Here is an 18,720-nt window from a genome sequence, read left to right on the forward strand (position 1 = left end):
TGACCTTCTTATATTACTTTATTACTTATCACATAGATCACTACTGTGCCTTCCACTAGAATGTAAGCTCCTAGGGAAAAAAATCTATCCTCGATATCTAAACATTCATTTATTCGTACATCCAACTTTTATCAGTAAGCAACTATACAACAGATATTGTCTTAGGTGTTTGTTACATAACAGTGAACAAAACAAATATATATTATCCTTGTACAGCTTGTAGTCTATTCGAGAAGACAGTAAGTCAAATGAACAAATACTGTGATATGTGAAAAAAGAATGTTATGAGTAACTGTGGGGACCTGCTTTAGATTACATAGCACACAGATGCACTCAAACATTTAGTGAATGAAGTATTTATACCTTCTCCACAGAGGTATAAGTGGCCCAGGCTCATCATACTCTTGCCAACACTGGGTCTGCTTTTTTTTTTTTTTTAAATATTTGCTCATACTGTCAACACCATATTATTGTTTATACATTCTCAATACTAAAAATTAAGAAAAAGAACACAAGATCCAATATACATTAGAAAAAAGAAGCTTGATTCAGCACAAGTAGAAAACTAAGACTGGCTTTATATATATTATCAGGGTTTCTCAAATAAATGGCTAAGATAATTTCAAAATAACCACTTGCAAGATCACATTTTACTAAAAAGGAACAGTAAAAAAATGAAAGCCAAGTCTCTCCAGTATTCAGAAGTCTGAAGCAATCATTGTCTAGCTTTTTTAAAAGAGCAAATTCCAAGGGAATCCCTGCATCTCCCTTGCTTCACTGCCAAGTGATTCACAACTGAAATATTTCTGGGAAATGTGGGTACGTGACAAAATTATAAAAAGAAAAAAAGCACAAACCATCAAGTCCACTGAAAACAAAGCTCAATATTTTAAAAAGGGAATGAAAGGATGAGGAAATTATATATTAAAATAAATTTAAAGATTTTACAATAATTACTCATTAATTAAAAAAATATTTTATGAACAACCAAGAAAATCAAAACTCGGTAGTAAAAAAATACTTACTAGTTTCTTATAATAGTTGAGAAAGTTTCGAGGACTAATGTCTTATATTAATATAAAAATGCATAAAAAATTCCAAAAACAAAGCAAATACCGCCTTGGATTACAAAGTTTGTATTTTACAAATGATGCACGTGTTCGGTGCACATTAAAGAGGAATTAAAAAATTAAGTCCATCCCTTCTTAAGTCCAAATTTGCTCCAATAACATTAATTGATCATGCCCTTTTCCAAATTCACCTCCGTGGTCCTGCAAAATTTAAATTATCCACAATAATTGAATTGAATCTTTGCAGATGAGAAAAACACAGCATCTGTTTTACCACACATTAGTCTTATCAGTTGAAACATGAGATATGTTGAGAAAATATACTCAGCTCTTTGCTTTTAGTAATGTATTTCAACACTCAGCCTGGATTTGTGACAAGAGACAGAGGCATTCCTCAACAAACCTGTTCAACCACAAAAGTTTTTGTTTTTTTTTTTAAACAAACTGATGGTTGCCCAACAAAAAAGTGTTAACTTACTTGTATATTTTCAGAGGCAGAGGGTTTTTTATTTTTGGCTTCTGCAATGGAATTTCACCAAATTTTTAAAGGTACTAACTTCATTAACCTGCAACAATCATCATTTTAAAGTAGTATATAAAAACTGTCATAATGGGTCAGAAATAAGGTTTACTTAACTCAAAATTATCTCTGACAGCAGTAAGATTTAACCTTTTGAGTCAATCTCAACAGACTGGCAATACAACTCAAATTATTAACATAATATATAATGATAAATATTGCTCTTTAAAAAAGCAAATTATTTTCCTATTTACAATTTTTGGAAAAGGTCTACTACAAAAATATTTTCTTCTCTATACTTCCCTGCCATGATAATGTTAAAATGTATCTAGAATCTCATCGAACGTCAGGTGTTAAGAGCACAACATTCTGTTTTGGGTGGAATACTGCTTCCCATCGCCAACATGTTTTTTCAAGGCACTCTAAGAACTCCCAAGGACACTAAAAGAAAAATGTTCTCTTTGCCCCTCAAACTCTTCTAAACTGAACACTGTTATAACTGGCTTTTCTTTGTTTTCTATGGTTATAACTGGCTTTTCTTCATTTTCCAGGGCTTAAGTTATTTTTCTTTTACTTGGAGCCACTCCTTCATTTTCAACTTGCTGAGCAGGCAGGCTTTTGGCTTCCATGGAAACTGAATTCCTGCGGCTGCGGGTAGGCATTCTTGTTCCACCAATCTAAGAGATAAAGCAAAGAACAGGATGGAATAACATGTTTACAACATACCTTAATACAGTCAACTCTGTATTATTTACACATGGACTAATTAACTTGCAAATGGCCCTTTATACATTTTTAATCTCTAGTCACTTTTTGCTTCTAAGTAAGCTTTAATCTGACACAGTTTTAAAGTACTAAATTTCCAAACAACAGTCAGGGAAGGGGATAAATCAGAGTAGATGGAGAGAAGTGAAGAGGAAAACCGCTCTTCATTGTTAAATTTGGAAGAGTCTGAAATGCTAAATGAGAAAATGAGGGAATGACAGGCCTTTTGATCAATTTGCTTAGAAAAATCAAGCTGAAGAGGAGGAGAAAAGAGAAATGAAAAACAGTAAGGGAGAGGAAGGAAATACAAGAAGTAGGTCAGGGGTGGTAAAGAGGGAGAGGAAATTAAAAATGGAGAAGGAGATAAAGAGTAAGTAAAACAAAAGAGTCCAAAAGAGAAGAAGGAAAAAAAGAACAAATGTGAAAGGAAGGGAAAAGAAAAGAACTCAATTTCAAAGGAAAATTGAGGAGCTGAAAGAGAAGAGCAAGAAAAAGATAAAGAAAAGGGAGAAGGGAAAATTGAAGGAGACCGCGGAGAATGGAAAAGAGGAAGGAGGACGAAGAGGGAAGAAACTGTCGGGGTGCTGGTTCTACCTTAACATCTACTCTTTCTCAGCACAAGCTGCTGCTCCCTCCTGCTTTCCAGCTCACACAGTCCAGGGAAGAAAGAGTATACTCTTAGGACGTAATCCCTAGCTAATTGTAGTCCTGGAAATGCTGTCATCCCCTGGCCACTGAGAGAGCATAAAGTTTTAAATGGGGTAATGGAAAAACCTAGGCTTTGCGGAGAAGGACCAACGCTGTACAGCCTGAAACCATTTCCCTGGAACCTGTCCATAACTGCTTCTATCTTCTCTAGTGACCTTGCACCCTTTCCATTCCTTCACACCTTGTCCAGTGCACTCCAGACCTGGAAGCAAGATGTAATTCCAACCATATTCATTTCTCATGTTCCTTATACAACAGAAGTATTACCAAGTAGCTCCAAGGGGCCACTGGCTCACTAAGAATGAATCAAACTTCAGCTTCCCTCACCTAATCTCTTGTCTCTTTAGGGGCATTTCTTGGTGTACAATTAGATGACTGAAAAAGACAAACCTGAGTTGGGATTTGAGTCTGCCAGTTTGTCTGTCTGAATCTGATGAAGTTCTGTAACCGACTGATTGGAAAACTGCTGTGATTTTTAGATCATCTTATCCCTCCCCACTCAGTTGGTATTTACTATAAAAGTATACTGATCACACTAATTGTATCTACTATATTGTTGAAGAAAGCAAGCATTCTGACCCTTTCATTGAGAGATCATGTGTGTGTGTGCACATGGGTGTGTTATGTGTAATCCACGTTGATTACAGAAGCTGTGGAAGGAGAAAACAGACAGGCACAGGGCCACCGCAGGAGGGCTCGAGTGGGAAGAAGTCAGGAGCAGCACAGGAAGCAGGTGGGTCCTCCCATTACGCTCTGCTTGATGGAGCAGGAGGCGGACACAGGCCATACTGGGGTATCCCTCAGGGTCAGCGCCTAAGGCACTGGACAAGGATGAGGTCTGAGTTCAGTAGACTAGGGACTAAGGAATTGTGTTAGAGGCAGAGACCCCTGTTACATGAGTTTTTAGATCAGGAAGTATGTAGATGATTTCTGTTTCAAATATCTTACTTTCTCAGAGTTCCTAAAGCTGTGGTCTTTTCCTTTGCTGCTAAAGCTGGAATCCTTATCTGTGTTTAGCCTGTTTGGACTAGAAGGTCCCATTCCTAAGGCCTTGCTAGGAAGCAGTATGGGAGAAAGATGGGGTATTCCCACCAAATGCAGAGCTAGACTGTAGGGAGGTATGTAAGAGATCACCAAAAACTTACGACGGACTTGGTAAAACATTAAACTATGCACTGGTTATCTGGTGTTCTACTGGACCTAATGCTAGGCTGTACAACAACCTGGTCCCAGATAATCTCACCAACTATCTGTCCCTGGAGTGAATGAATGAGGCATCTTAAAAAACAGAAATCAACAAATGCTCAGTGTATACATAATTAAGTTGTTTAACTTTTTGTGGCTAAACCCTGAACATACAGAATTGTGTCAAGATACTAAACAGCTCATTTTCACTAAAAAGGAAAAAGCCAGTCTTGTATAGAATTAAATGTTATAGGTGAAACTATAATCAGAGCTGCTAAATTAAAAGGAAATCATTCTCCCAGAAATAACATAAATACTTCAAAAATAGTTTTCAATTATTATTTTTAACTCAAGAAATTGTTGTCTTTGGAGGTTATAAAATAACTAACTCTCTCCATTCTTTCATTTGCCCCAATTGGTTAAACACATTTATATGTTTTCCTGGCCAAAGTTAACTGAGACTATGAAAGAAGTTGTCACTTCTAAAAAGGTCCTCCCAATAACAACATGAGGGTGGAGAAGTGAAAAATATAAATAATTCCTGTAAACTATAAAACCACTGTAAATTAGAGAAAAATCCTTATTATTTGCTTTCTAGCTATTTCTCAAAAGGACTTGAGGACATTTAGATTAATTTAATGTAACATAGAAAGAAAAAAAAGAACAGAAACTATCCACTGGATATACAAATGGTACATGTTCTGGGGGCAAACATATTAAGAAGGGTCTAGAACTCAGACAGTAATTCTGACTCAAAGATTTTTTGCACCGGGGAAGGAAAATACACTGTGCTACTATTTACTGAACACCCAGATTCATCTGTAGAAAATAAAACTTCTCCTTTAACTAAACCCAAACTGGAACTTCTTACATGATGTAAAGAATGAGTGGCATGGTAAAGAGTATCTCCAGCTGTGGCTTTAAAAGAAGTTTCAGATAGAGAAATATCATTCAACTGGTATTCTGGGAAAGATTCCATAAAGAAAATAATACTAATTATAACTAAAATACTGAGTTATAAAATACTTAACAAGACACAATCTAGTCCTTAACATTTTATTGTACTTTTAATAAGGCACTGCATTCATGAATTACTAATACTTGTTTTTATATTTTTCCATATCCTACTTATCAATTTTTAATTGTACCATCATAATTTTATTGTAGGTATTCTTCTGCAAATTGCCTCAAATATTTAATGAAATGAAACAGTATACAGTATACATAAATAAAAACTGCAAAAAATTGCAAAACTCTGCTTTTCATAGGAACACAGGGATTTAACTATGTGGTTGCCTTCTCCGTGCCCTCACCGGGCAAGCTAACAGGATTTTCTTCAGTTGACTTACTTATAAACCTGACAAAAATACAAAGTTTCACTGACACGATGACTGGGCTCAGCAAAGCATATAACTTCATCTATCCTTCCTAAAGATACAGCTTTCAGAATGGCACTGTGATTGACATGGCAAATGTGGACATCAGGCTGAGATACTGTACAGTCAGTGAAATAGATTAATAATAAACAGTGGAACATGTAATTTCAAAAAAGTCTTACCTTTTGTTGTGTTGTGGGACCTAGTGATTTAGGCGGAAAAGTACAAGGTATTCTTCCATGATGGATATGATATGGCAGTAGGAGGCTGGGATCCAAGGGGACCCAGGGCACTGAGAGACTAGAGGGTACACCAGGAAGGCTGCAATGTGTTTTATGCAAATTGTATGCTGTCCTAGTAACTTTTCCATCAGAGGTCTTGTAGATCAGGAGTGAAGAATCTTCTGCTGCATGAGACAACAAGTAGGAACCCTCCTGCAAACTAAATCCACACAGTGAAACTCAACTCACTGGGTCCCTGTGTCAGTTTCAGTAACACTTTATTAATCATGATCTATCGGTAAAATTGAAAACAATTATAGGAATGCGAGACCACTCCTAAAAATACTTTTATGACCAAGTAAAATAAGAGTCTTTTAAACTATTTTCATGCTTTTCAGCAACTAATTTTAATTTTTTCCAAAGTTCAGGATCTGCAATTATTTTCCTCCCACTGTTATGTCAGTTTCTAAGTGTTCAGTAACTTAATGGGAAACAAATAGTCTGCCTACGTCTCTCATCCAGGGACAACACATACCGAAAAGCATTTTATGAGGACATATACATACCATTCCTAGCCACAGCATTTAAACTGATTATAACAAACACTGCATCTACTTTGCATCTACTACTAGGTGAATAGAGATAGAAAAGTGCATGTGACAGATTCACTGCACTGAGAAGTTTAAATAAAGCGACAGAAACAGTCGATGGAACAGTCACAGCACAACAAAAGGGGCTGTCAGAGTAAGAGGAACCACACCAGTTAATAGATACTGAGCGCTCATCGCGAGCTAATGACTGCTGTACTGCTTACATCCATTCTGTCATTAAATCCTCTACAACAAACCTTCAAGGCATAATATTAATTATTAGCCCCATATCAGAGATTAACAGACATCACAGATGCTAAGTAATTTGCCCAAAGTTCTGAGTGCAGGACTTGGACATAAACCTTGGCAGCCAAAAACCACAGCTATACTGTTAATTATGATCCCCTACTGACACAATAATCAGTTCTGTCAAACATCAGATCTACATTTTCCCTCTCTCCTTAGAAAGCTTTAAGGAATTCAGTGTATTAACACAGAGAGGTAAAAGGATATGATGAACATACTGTGCTTTTCTGGGATTTCATACTTGTTTGGCTCAAAGGTGCTGAGGAGAACATCAGTCCTTTCCCACAAAGTATCATTAAAAATAAGGACTAGTCATACTTACAGGGATTCTTCCTCAAACCTGGTAAGTTACATTTTCATTCATTTATTCAAACAGAAGAGTAACAGGTGTTCACAAAAGAGGCTCAGAGAATTATTCTTATCATTTTCCCCCAATTACTTTCATATTTCCATATAAGGAAATTAATAATAATTAATTTGACAGTAGGAAGAAGTAACATTTCAAAGATTGAGTTTTTATCAGTGGAAACATTATATTTTAACTACCTTCAGTAAAAATGAAAAAAGCTTTGTTTTACAGGGAAGAATGAGCCTCAGAGGGAGATGTGACTGTGAGAGAGGTGAGAGTGACGTGACGTAAAGAGGACTCAACTTGCTTCTGAAACTCTGAAGAGGGAGGAAAGGAAGAGGGCCAAAAGCCAAGGAATGCAAGTGGCCTCCAGAGTATACAAAAGTCAAGTAAACAGACCACACCCAGAGCCTACAGAAAAGAAGGCAGAAAAATCACACCTTGATTCTAGCCCAAAAAGACCCCCGTTCGGCTCCTGACTCACAGAACTACAAGTTAATAAACTCATGTTGTTTTACATTAATTTTGTGGCAATTTGTTACAGCTTCAGTAGAAAACTAAGATAACGATAATAAAATGTTAAAAAGAACCTGGCGAATTTCATGTTTAAGCACTGTACTTCACATGAAGAATCAAATGTATCAAGTAAAAATCCTGCTCCAGACTCACAGAATCTCAGAAGTGAAAAGTACCTAGGAAATCACTTAACTCAACACCATCATTTCATAAATTAAGGAATCTATCTAGTTGTACAGTAAGTTAAGCTGGAGAGTTAAAACTTGGAGATTTTTGACTTTTAGTTCAAACTCTTGAATTGTTTTTTAGTTTATCTTTTGTTAAGGGTATATATAACAGAAGGAATACGCTAGTTCACATAATGAAATGGTTTAATAAATGATCAGGTGGGGAATCTATATTCTAAGGTTTTCTATGGACCTAATGGCTCTTGATGACTAGCTCTATGGTACTTCCTCATCCCGAAAATGTAAACAGTATAGCTACGGAAGGCTGAATAATGTTCCCCAAGGACGTCCACATCCTGTCTCCAAAACTCATGAATGTTACCCTTCAGAGGCTTTGCAAATGCAATTAAGGATGCGATGTGATAATGAAAGCAGAGATGTGAGCGATGTACTCTGAAGATGGAGTAGAGGGCCACAGGTCAAGAAATACAGGTAGTTTTCCAACGAAAATATACAGATGCCCAACATCACTAATCATCAGGGAAATTCAAATCAAAACCACAATAAGATACCACTTCACACCTGTCAGAACGGCTATCATCAAAAAGACAATAAATAACAAGTGCTGGGGAGGATATGGAGAAAAGGGAACCCATGGGTACTGCTGGTGGGATTATAAATTGGTGCAGTCACTATGGCAAACAGCACGGATTTTCCTCAAAAAATTTAAAATAGAACTGTTATATCATCCAACAATTCCATTCCTGGGTATTTATCTGAAGAGTACAAAAACATTCATTCAAAAAGATAAATGCACACCAATGTTCACCACAGTATTATTTACAATAACCAAGATGGAAGCAAGGTAAGTGTCCACTGATAGATAAATGGATAAAGAAGATGTGATACACATATATTATGGAATATTACTCAGTGATAAAAAGTGAAATCTTGCTATTTGCAACAATATAGATGGATCTAAAGGGTATTTAGACAAATATCATATGACCTCACTTGTATGTAGAATCTGAAAAACAAAACAAACAAAACAAAAACAGACTTACAGAAGCAGAAAACAAAAAGGTAGTTGCTACTGGAGGGTGGTGTGTGGGGGAGAAATAGGCAAAGGGGATTTAAGAGGTACAAACCTCCAGTTTTAAAATTCATAAGCCACAAGGATGTAATATACAGCATAAATAATATGATTAATAATATTGTTGTAACTTTGTATGGGGACAGATGGTTACTGACTTACTGTGATCATTTCATGATGTATGCAAATGTCAAATCATTATGCAGTACACCTGAAACGAACATAATACTGTACACCAACTGCCTTTCAATTGAAAAAGAATAGAAATATAGGTAGCCACTAAAACTGAAAATCAATAAACAGAAACGATTATTCCCTCAAAGCTTCCGGGAGGAGCCAGCTCTGCTGACACAAGTTTAGATCAGTGAAAACTGACTGCAGATACTGACCTCCTTTTTAAGCTACTAAGTTTGTGGTAATTTGTTACAGCGGCAATAGAAAACCATTACAATAACCTTATAGAAAAAGGTAACTGTAAGCTCATTAAAGCCAAATACTATTATATTACCTTATTTATATTTTCACAATTTCAACTCTGACACAATAGAATAAATCTTGTATGCTAGGTTATTTCCTATTTATTGCTAACAACATCTAAGAAAATGAGACATATCAATGCAAAATGTCCAAAAAATACTTACCTACTTAGTTTCCTTAGAATGTGTTGGAGGATGTTAAATAAACTTGAAATCCTATTAAACAGAAGAAATTCATGTAAAATTAAGTGACAAAATAGCTTACTCTTAATAATTATGCCTCCTCATGAAATGTCCTCAATAACAAAAGAAAACAACAGATGAAATATGTAAAACCCAGAATAACGATATTTATTTATAATTTGATTCAACTACAGTATTTGCCTAATTTTTGCCATTTTTTAATTTCTCCTCAAAATCATAAAGTATTTGGTTTGTGGGAGTACAGCAGTTGTAAAGAGATAATTATTTTTAAAATGTTTAGAAATCTTCAGCAGAACTAATCTGCAGAAGAGTTTGCCTTTTAAATATGGTAGTGGTGAACTCCAAAGAAACTGAAAGGTATTTTAAAAGAATAAAGGGAAATGAAATATAACATACTGATTTAGTATCTTTTCTAGACCTAAACTCACTGCCTTTATTATTTATTTAAAAATGGTTTTCACTGGTGGATGTAGGGCATGCAGTGAGCAATGTATGGAAAAGCTTTCCTATTCACATAAATAAATAAAAAGCTACCCCTCAAAAGAAGCAGTTCTTATAATGAAGCAGATGCTTAAGTATAAGCAGAGAATTCAAGTTTGAAGTCGGATCCTTCAAACACTGTGACAAGCCCCAAAAGTGGAACTATGCAACTAATAAAAGTCAGAACAACTCCCCACCCTCAGTGGTAAAACAAACATATTAACTACCAAGGTTGTTACTCCAGGTCAGCTGCGTGCTCTGGGGAAAGTCAGTCTCAGTCCCAGTTTCCTCATACATAAAATAGAGATAAAACTAACACCAGTCCTTCCTGGAAAGCTGTGAGATGCAAATTAAATTCATCTCAATCTGATGTACAGTAATGCTTGGTAGAAGGGCAGATTTTTAAAAGTCATGATGTCAGTCCTGAGAGCTAACAGTCTGACTGTCCTATCTTCCCATCCCTAAAAAGGGCTGAGATGTATGCTCCCTTACACCTCCAAGATGTAGGCTATCGTATTCTTCTAGCCTCCTTTGTATTAAGTAAAAATACTGGTGCCAGTCTACAGCCATACCACCCTGAACACACCCAATCTCGTCTGAAATACTGGTGCCACTAGTATATTTTCTTGGGAGAGAGAAAAGATTAATGTGAAATGGATCACAAATGGGGTCAGGGGAAGTGTACAACAGGATTAAAAGTCTTGAAAATAAATAATTTAAACTTAACCAATATATTTAGAGATAAATGAAAATTAGTGATCATACTATTGAGTTTTAAAATTTCCACTACAAATTAAAGTTTCTTACTTGAGTGCTGAAAGTTTTTCTTTCAATTCTTCTGAGGTAATTTCTTCTAGCAGGAAAAGCTTTGAAGTAAATGCATCAATATGTCCTAAAATAAAATATCAAACTTAAAAAGAACTATGGTGTTTAAAAAACAAAAAAACAAGTTATCTAGTCTCTTTAAAAATATTTTTACAAAACTGTAATAACTATAAAGGGACTTTATATTCTAAAAAGAGACAAAATTCACATTTTATTAAGTTTATTAAGTAAAGCTGTATTTTAAAATAACATAAAAGTCAGATTATAAAAGAAATATGTATTACTTCCAAAATATTCACTGAATCTAGAAAAGTTTACAGAGATCCACACCCAAAAAATCATCTCTAACCCATAATTTAAGAATAACAACTGTTAAAAGAGGGGTTGTTCTAATTCTTATTAAAGTTGCATTTCTATGAAAATTAAAATTTTAGAGAAATATGTACCTATTATTAAAGCAAGTGGATAAAGTCAAGTTTATAGTTAGGCCATGTGCTGCAAATTCCTAACACAGACTTAAAGATAGAAATTAGATTATAAAAATCTGGCTTAATCATTCACTGTAGCCAAGATACGGAAATAACCTAATGCCCATCAATGGATGTCTGAATAAAGATATGATACATACACACACACACACACTCACACGATGGAATATTATTCACCCATAAGGAAAAAAGGAAATCCTGCTATCTGCAACAACCCAATGGACCTTTAGGGCATTATGCTAAGTGAAATAAGTCAGAGAGAGAGAGACAGAAATACTGCGTGGAATCACTTACGAGGAATCTGGGGGGAAAAAAGTCAAACTTACAGAAACACAGGAGAAAAGTGGTTCGCTGGGGTTCGGGGGCTAAAAGAGTAAAAACTTTCAGCTGAAAGGATGAATAACGTCTGTAGATCTAATGTATAACATGGTGACTATAGTTAATAATACAGTCCTGCATAACTGAAATACGATAGGGGAGTAGAACTTAAATGTTCTCATCAAAAAAAGAAAGAAAAAAAAAAATACATGAGGTGAAGGACGTGTTAATTTACCTAAATGGGAGGAATCCTTTTACAATACATATGTATATCAAATCATGATGCACACTTTAAATATCTTACAATTTTATTAGCTAACTATGTCTCAATAAACCGTAAAAAAATCTGGCTTGGTTTTTAATTAAAGCACATCATAAGATTTCCTACAGTTTAAAAAAAAAAAAATCAAAGGAGTTTGTTACAAGTCTTACTTTCTCACAAACATGACCTAATTCTAGAATTCCAAAAAACACAACGGTCAATTACCAAGATTACAATTCCATTTTAAAAAGTAGTATGTATATTCTACAACAAAACAGGTTGAGACACAACACTGAGGCCAAAATGCTTCAAGAAAGTAATATAAAAGATAGCCCTTGGTTACATGTTATATAATCATGTCAATATAAAAACTATGCTATAGTAACATAGTTAAAAACATCATTAGCATTAGAGTGTCATACTCACCAATGCTGAAAATAACATCATTTAAATTTAAATTTTCTTTAGATTCTATCATTTTTTTGATGAGAACTCTTAGAATTTATTCCCTTAACAGCTTTCAGATATAACATACAGCAATGTTAATTATATTTATCTGTCATTTATTTATCAAAACATGTGACCTGGAAAGCTGACATCAGTCCTTGTGCAACAAAAGAAAACGCACATAATTTAACATCATATTTTCATATGTAGGCCCCTTTCATTTGCTTTGTGCTTGTAAAGAAGAATTAGAAACATTTTTACCAGATACTTTTCTTCTAAAACAACAATCTATTTTTCCCACACCTACTTATTATTTCCTGTGCCAAGTTTTAGTTTCACCTCTGTATTTCTAACACTCATTATTATACAGTGACGTTTCTAATAACAAAGGCACATTTTAATGGTTTAATAACTGTAGAAAGGGAATATTAAGTAGAATAAAACATTTTTAGACATTTACTAAATATGCTTTTGAGGAAACTAACGGTTCTTATCTTTTTAAAGCAATCTCGACAAAAAGTATGTGTTATAGTATACATCAGATACAGGCGGTCAGAAATACACACAGAACATCATACTAAGTGCTGTGAGGCCCCACCTCCTCAAGGAGCTTACAATTCTCTCAGTATTGGAGCATTCTGACCTGTGGACCTCAAGTGAGTCATACGTGTGCTTGAGACACTTATCTCATCAGTGATTCTGATACACAATCAAGTTTAAGAATCGCTGGACTAGAGACCTGTAAACCAATATGCTCTTCAGTTAAGTAACTGAGATCTTATATTACTTGTGTCCCATGAGATATGCTATATCTGAATCTCAGTCACACATGTAAACTTTACCCTCCCAGTTATCGCCAAAAGATCTAATGCAACTTTGTCCCCAACTTTGATTTCTGGGAAGAAACTGTCTTAAATTTCTTTGAAATATTGAAATCATAGGGCTAGGGAGGGCAAACTGACAAGAAGTGCTTAAGTTACACGGAGGAGTGGCTAGCAAGAAATGAGTAAGGAAAACTCACGCCACAACTAAGAAAGGCCCACGGTGCCTGAGTGCATGGCAAAGAGGAGAGGGGCACCTGGAAATCTTCTGGTTAGGATTTTAAGATCCCAACTTCTGAGACACAATAAATCATTTGTCTTAAGTCACACTGATTAACCTTGTTATACACACTGTACTTCACTTTTGTTATATTTAACATTCCCTCCTCCCCTCTGCCCCAACCAATTCTTCCCTAGCCCTTTTTAGGTTTACGCCAAGTTAGAAAAATTTCAAAACTGTGACTAAATTCTGATTCTGACACTGATGAACTCTGTGTCTATCAGTAAGTTACTTAATCATTCTGAGCTTTATTTTTTTCTTTTATTTAGAGCAGCAGTCAACACACATTAAAAGCTGTTAACAGCAATTAAAATTACAAAAACCCTTGGAAAGAATAAAATAATACACAATATATGATTAATTATGCTTTGTTGTTTTGATAAATCTTGTTTTAATTCTGTGTGATACAACTATTTGAAGGATGGATTTAAAGTTCAGTTCACTTTGCTATAGGTTTAAAGGCTGTCATAGCTAAAAAAAGGTACCCGCAATGATACACAGATCCAAATGGAACAGGTGCCTCATTGTGAGGGTTACTCAACCATGACAATGTTATATTTAACACCACACACCAATTACACAAAGTTTTTGCTGAAATTCTACTAGGAATGTCCACCCTCCCTGGTGTTAGTCAATTTTTTATATGAACTTAAGGTAGGGACTGCACTCCTATCCTAGAGGCTCTTTGGGAGATTCTAAAAGAAAAGTATTTTCAAATCTGGTTCTAAGCCATGAGAGTACACAGATACATGAGGGTTTTTGGTTTTGTTTTAAATAAGCAACATCTTTCCTTTTTGGCAACAAAATCATATGTAAAATATCCCTGAGGATGCTATACAGCACAGCTCTAGGGGTGGCCATTCACATGGAACGGACTGAGCACAATGTCTCCCTGGCCATGTGCAATGTGAAGGCAAGGAGAACACTTTCCATTTTACATGTCACAGGACTCCATGACAACATTCACGAGAGAGGACCACCTGTCGATACATATAGTCAATACCAGGAATGCTTAATTTTTTTAGAGAAAAATTAAATGAGAGTATTTTCTTCTTGTATCCCATTGTAAAAAGAATAACATATATAGATTCAGTGGTTTGTTTTCTGTCATTTCCCTTCTCCTTGCCTTTTCTGTTCCTTCAACCAATTATCCAAGCCAACTTCGCTCATTCTAAAAATACTCACTGAGTGCCTCCATGTTCTAGATATTGTTCTAGGTGCTTGGGATGTATCAATAAACAGAAGAGACAAAGGCAATATATATCATGAGTAATTAAATTACATAATTTGTTAGTGGTGACTCAAAAAGGGATTGGGAATATATTTGGAAACAATAACCCAAGGAAGAAAGAAAACCAGAGATGTGAGCCTGGCCCTTGGGGCTGCTCCTGTCTTAATTAAGAGTGCCTGTTAATCTGGAAAAAGCGACTGAGAGACTAAGAAATGTACCAGAGCTTTCGATATCCTCTCAGGATTAGAGGAACAAAAACTGGAGTTCAGGGTCTATGAAGTAGATAAACACTAACATTCTAAGTTGGGGCCCTGGTTTGGTGATTCTCTAAAAGGACTCATAGCCTCAGCATACAGTTGTAGTCATGGATGAGATTTATTATTGCAAAAGGATACAAGCTAAAGAAGAATCAGCAAAAAGAAAAGAAGTGTGGGTGAAGTTCAGAGGACAATTTTCAAAAGTCCTCTCCTTAGTTTCTATTTGGGATGATGAAAAGGCTCTGGAAATGGACAGTGATGACGGCTGCACAACACTGCGAATGTACTTAATACTAAATTGTACACTAAAAAATGTACAGTAAATTATACACTGAATTGGTTAAAATGGTATATTTTATATTACGTATGTTTTATTAAAGCAGTCCTTTCCCACTGGAGTCACACAAGATGCACTTAATTTCTCCAGCAATTTTTTTTTTAAATACCAGAGAAACCTACTGGAGGAGACTCAGTACTCAAGGTTTTTATTGGGGGCTCATTATGTAGGCACTCTCTGCCTAACACACACCAAAATTTCAGACTCTCAGAAGGAAAGCAGGTGTTCAGAGTGAGCCATATTGTTTGCAAACAGTGTAGGCACAATGAGCCATCCTATCAGCTACAGGAAGTCTGTATCAGTGTAGAACACCATTTAGTATCCAAGTTCCCAGAAACCAGCAGAGAGCTAGCCTTGCAAGCAGGCTTTTCCAAAGACTGGCAATGTCAGACCATGAAAGGCAACGTCCAGCAATAAGTGGGAAGTAAACTGGCCTTTCTGCAGTCCAAAGTCAAGCTTCGAATCAGCTAAATCCCTGTAACTGGATTACAGCAAATCAGGATTGCTAGTGTGGTCAAAAGTAATCCTGTCTAGAGGAAGAAAACATTTTAACTCTCACATCATCTCTATAATTTCTCATATATAATATCGAGTCCTTGATAAGGAAGATTCTGGCATATGATAAAAAAAAAGTGGACTGTAAAAGAACAACCTGTTGTGGAATGAATGGTGTCCCCATACAAAGATATGTCAGAGCTCTAATCCCACTAACTCAGAATGTGAATTTCCTTGGAAAGAAGATTGTTGCTGATGTAATTAGTTATGATGAGGTCACAGTTGAGTAGGATGGACCCTTAACTCACTATGAATGGCGTCCTTATAGGAAGACAAGAGAGACAGGAAAATGATGCAAGTGACGACAGAGGCAGAGATGAGAGTGATGCATCTATAAGACAAGGATGCCAACGACTGCTGGCAAAACACTGGAAGGTAAAAGAGGCAAGAAAGGATTCCCTCTCACAGGTTTCAGAAGGAGTATGGCCTTGTGACACCTTCACCTCAATTTCTAGTCTACAGAACTGTGAAACAGTAAGTTTCTGTTGTTTTAAGCCACCCGATTTGTGGTGCTTTTTATGGCAGCCCTATGAAACTAATACACAAAAAATAACAGAAAAGACCCACAAAGGATCTAGGTAACAAGGGTATTAGATAAAGACTTTAAAATAATTTTGCCTAATATACTTCAGACACAATCGAGAATTTCTGTAGAAGATTATACTGTATAAAAAAGAACCAAATGGAAAATCTGGAGCCAAAAAATACAATAGCTAAAATTAAAGACTCAGGTGATGAATGAAATAGTATATTAGGAACAGCTAAAGAAAACATTAGTAAACTAGAAGAAAATATAGTCATGCAGGAAGAGTCAAAAGGAAGATACAGAAGAGAAAGTAAGGGACATTACGGACATGGTAAAATGTAACATAATACAACAGAAACCCCAGAGAAGGAAGAGAGAGAATGGGGAAGAAGTGATGTTTGGTGAGACAATGACTAAGAATTCCCCCAAACTGTCAAAGGTCATCAAATTACATACTAAGGAGTAATATGTTACAATATGAACAACATGTAAAAGGATATTTACAAAGAAAACCTAATCTAGGCACATTGTAGAAAAATTGTTGAAAGGAAGAGAGAAAATTTAAAGTCTGCCAAAGAAAAGACACATATCTTTCAAAGGAGCACAAATAAGATCAATAGCTGACTTCAACAGACACAAAAGAAGCCAGGAAACAATGAATTACTTTTCCTACAAAAATTAAAGTGAAATAAAAAAATTTTTTTTTTCAAATGAATAAAAACTGGGAGGCTTTGTCACTAGCAGAGCTGTAATAAATACTAAAGAGTATTGTTCATGCAGAGGAATATTATACTGTAGTTGACCCATGAACAAGGGTGTGAACCATGCCAGGTCCACTTATACGCATTCCCCGCCCCCCCAGTAAATACAGTACTACACAATCTATGATTGGTTGAATCCATGGATGCAGAACTGTGGATACAGAGGGCCAACCATGGGACTTGAGCACCCTGGGATCAGTACCCCACAGATACTGAGGGAAAACTGTACAAGGAATTACGACTGCACAGGGGGTTGGCACCCCTGACCTCTGTGTTGTTCAAGGGTCAACTGTAGTTAGAATCTTAGAGATGCAAGAAGAAAAGCATTACAAAGGTTAAATATATGGCTAAGTGTAAATGAATATTAAATGTATACACTGATTATAATGTATATAAAAATAAGATAGTATTGTCTGAGAAGAGGCTAGAATACACCAATAATTAATGGTGAAAATCAAAAATGCATGTTATAATTACTTGAGTAGCAGTGTCCAACTGAACTTTTTTGTGATAATGAAAATATCTGCAGTGTCCAGTTCAGTAACCAGATGTGGCTTCTAAGCACTTGATATATGGCTGGTATGACTGAGGAACTGAATTTTGAATTTTACTTAATTTTAATTTTAATAAATTTACACTTCAATAGTCACCTGTGGCTAGTATCTACTGTATTAGACAACACAGCTCTAAAATCATCATCAAGAGACTAGTATAAGAGCACATAATTATGTTAACATATAACTATCCTATTAATAAAAGGAAAACAATGGAATAAAAATATTCAATTCATAAGAAGGCACTAAGAGGAAAAAAAAGTCCCTGAACAGACAAGTCAAATAGAAAACATAAAAAATTGGTAGACAGAAACCCAAATTTTTTGGTAATGTGTAATAATTACTATAGTTACTACAGACATTAAAAGATCATAGGAGGTTATTATGAAGATCTTTATGCCATTAATTTTGAAAATTTAAGAAAAATAAACAAATTTCTTAAAAAAGCACATGTGCACACACACCAGTTACTAAAATCGATTCAAGAAATTAATTATCTGAGTGGTTCTAAAACTAATTTAAAAATTGAATTGATAATTAGGACATTCTCAAAAAGAAACTCTAGATCTACATGCTTCTCTGGTCAATTTAACCAAACACTGAAGTAAGAAATAACACCAATAAAAATTCTACCAGATAACAGAAAAAGAGGAAACAGATCCCAACCCACTTTATGACATAAACTTAGCCTTAATACCAATAGCTCACAAGGAAAATTATAGGCCATTCTCACTCATAAACACAGATGGCAAAATAAGTATTAACAAACTACATCTACCAACATACAAAAAGTTATATATCACGACCAAGCTGTATAAATGGTAGGGACATGGGGTGGGTTAACATTTTAAAATTAATTAATATGATTCATAACATTAGTAGAAGAGAAGAGAAATGTTATAACATCATAACAATAAATGCAGAGAAAATATCTGATAGGTAGTTTTTATTGAAGAAAAACAAGCTGATGAAATTTACTTTACCAAATAGTAAAACATTTTATAAAGCTGAAGTAATTAAGACAGTTAATGG

At 35.3% G+C, this 18,720-nt stretch overlaps 1 protein-coding gene across 7 annotated transcripts in view; it reads right to left on the bottom strand.

Annotated features, from left to right (window-relative positions):
• ICE2 (interactor of little elongation complex ELL subunit 2) overlaps nucleotides 1-18,720 on the bottom strand; it is a 61,567-nt gene continuing 42,847 nt past the window's right edge. For 6 of the 7 annotated variants that reach the window (XM_010969429.3, XM_045506283.2, XM_045506284.2 and 3 more), the window contains 4 exons: nucleotides 10,834-10,918; nucleotides 9,508-9,558; nucleotides 5,807-6,065; nucleotides 1-2,267 (listed from right to left, as the gene is read on the bottom strand). In XM_010969429.3, coding sequence (XP_010967731.1) covers nucleotides 2,145-2,267; nucleotides 5,807-6,065; nucleotides 9,508-9,558; nucleotides 10,834-10,918 — 518 coding nt within the window. In that variant the 3' untranslated portion in view covers nucleotides 1-2,144. The other variant, XM_074366221.1, reaches the window with a different exon arrangement.

Source organism: Camelus bactrianus, chromosome 6 (assembly GCF_048773025.1).
Source record: "Camelus bactrianus isolate YW-2024 breed Bactrian camel chromosome 6, ASM4877302v1, whole genome shotgun sequence".
Classification (NCBI taxonomy): domain Eukaryota; kingdom Metazoa; phylum Chordata; class Mammalia; order Artiodactyla; family Camelidae; genus Camelus; species Camelus bactrianus.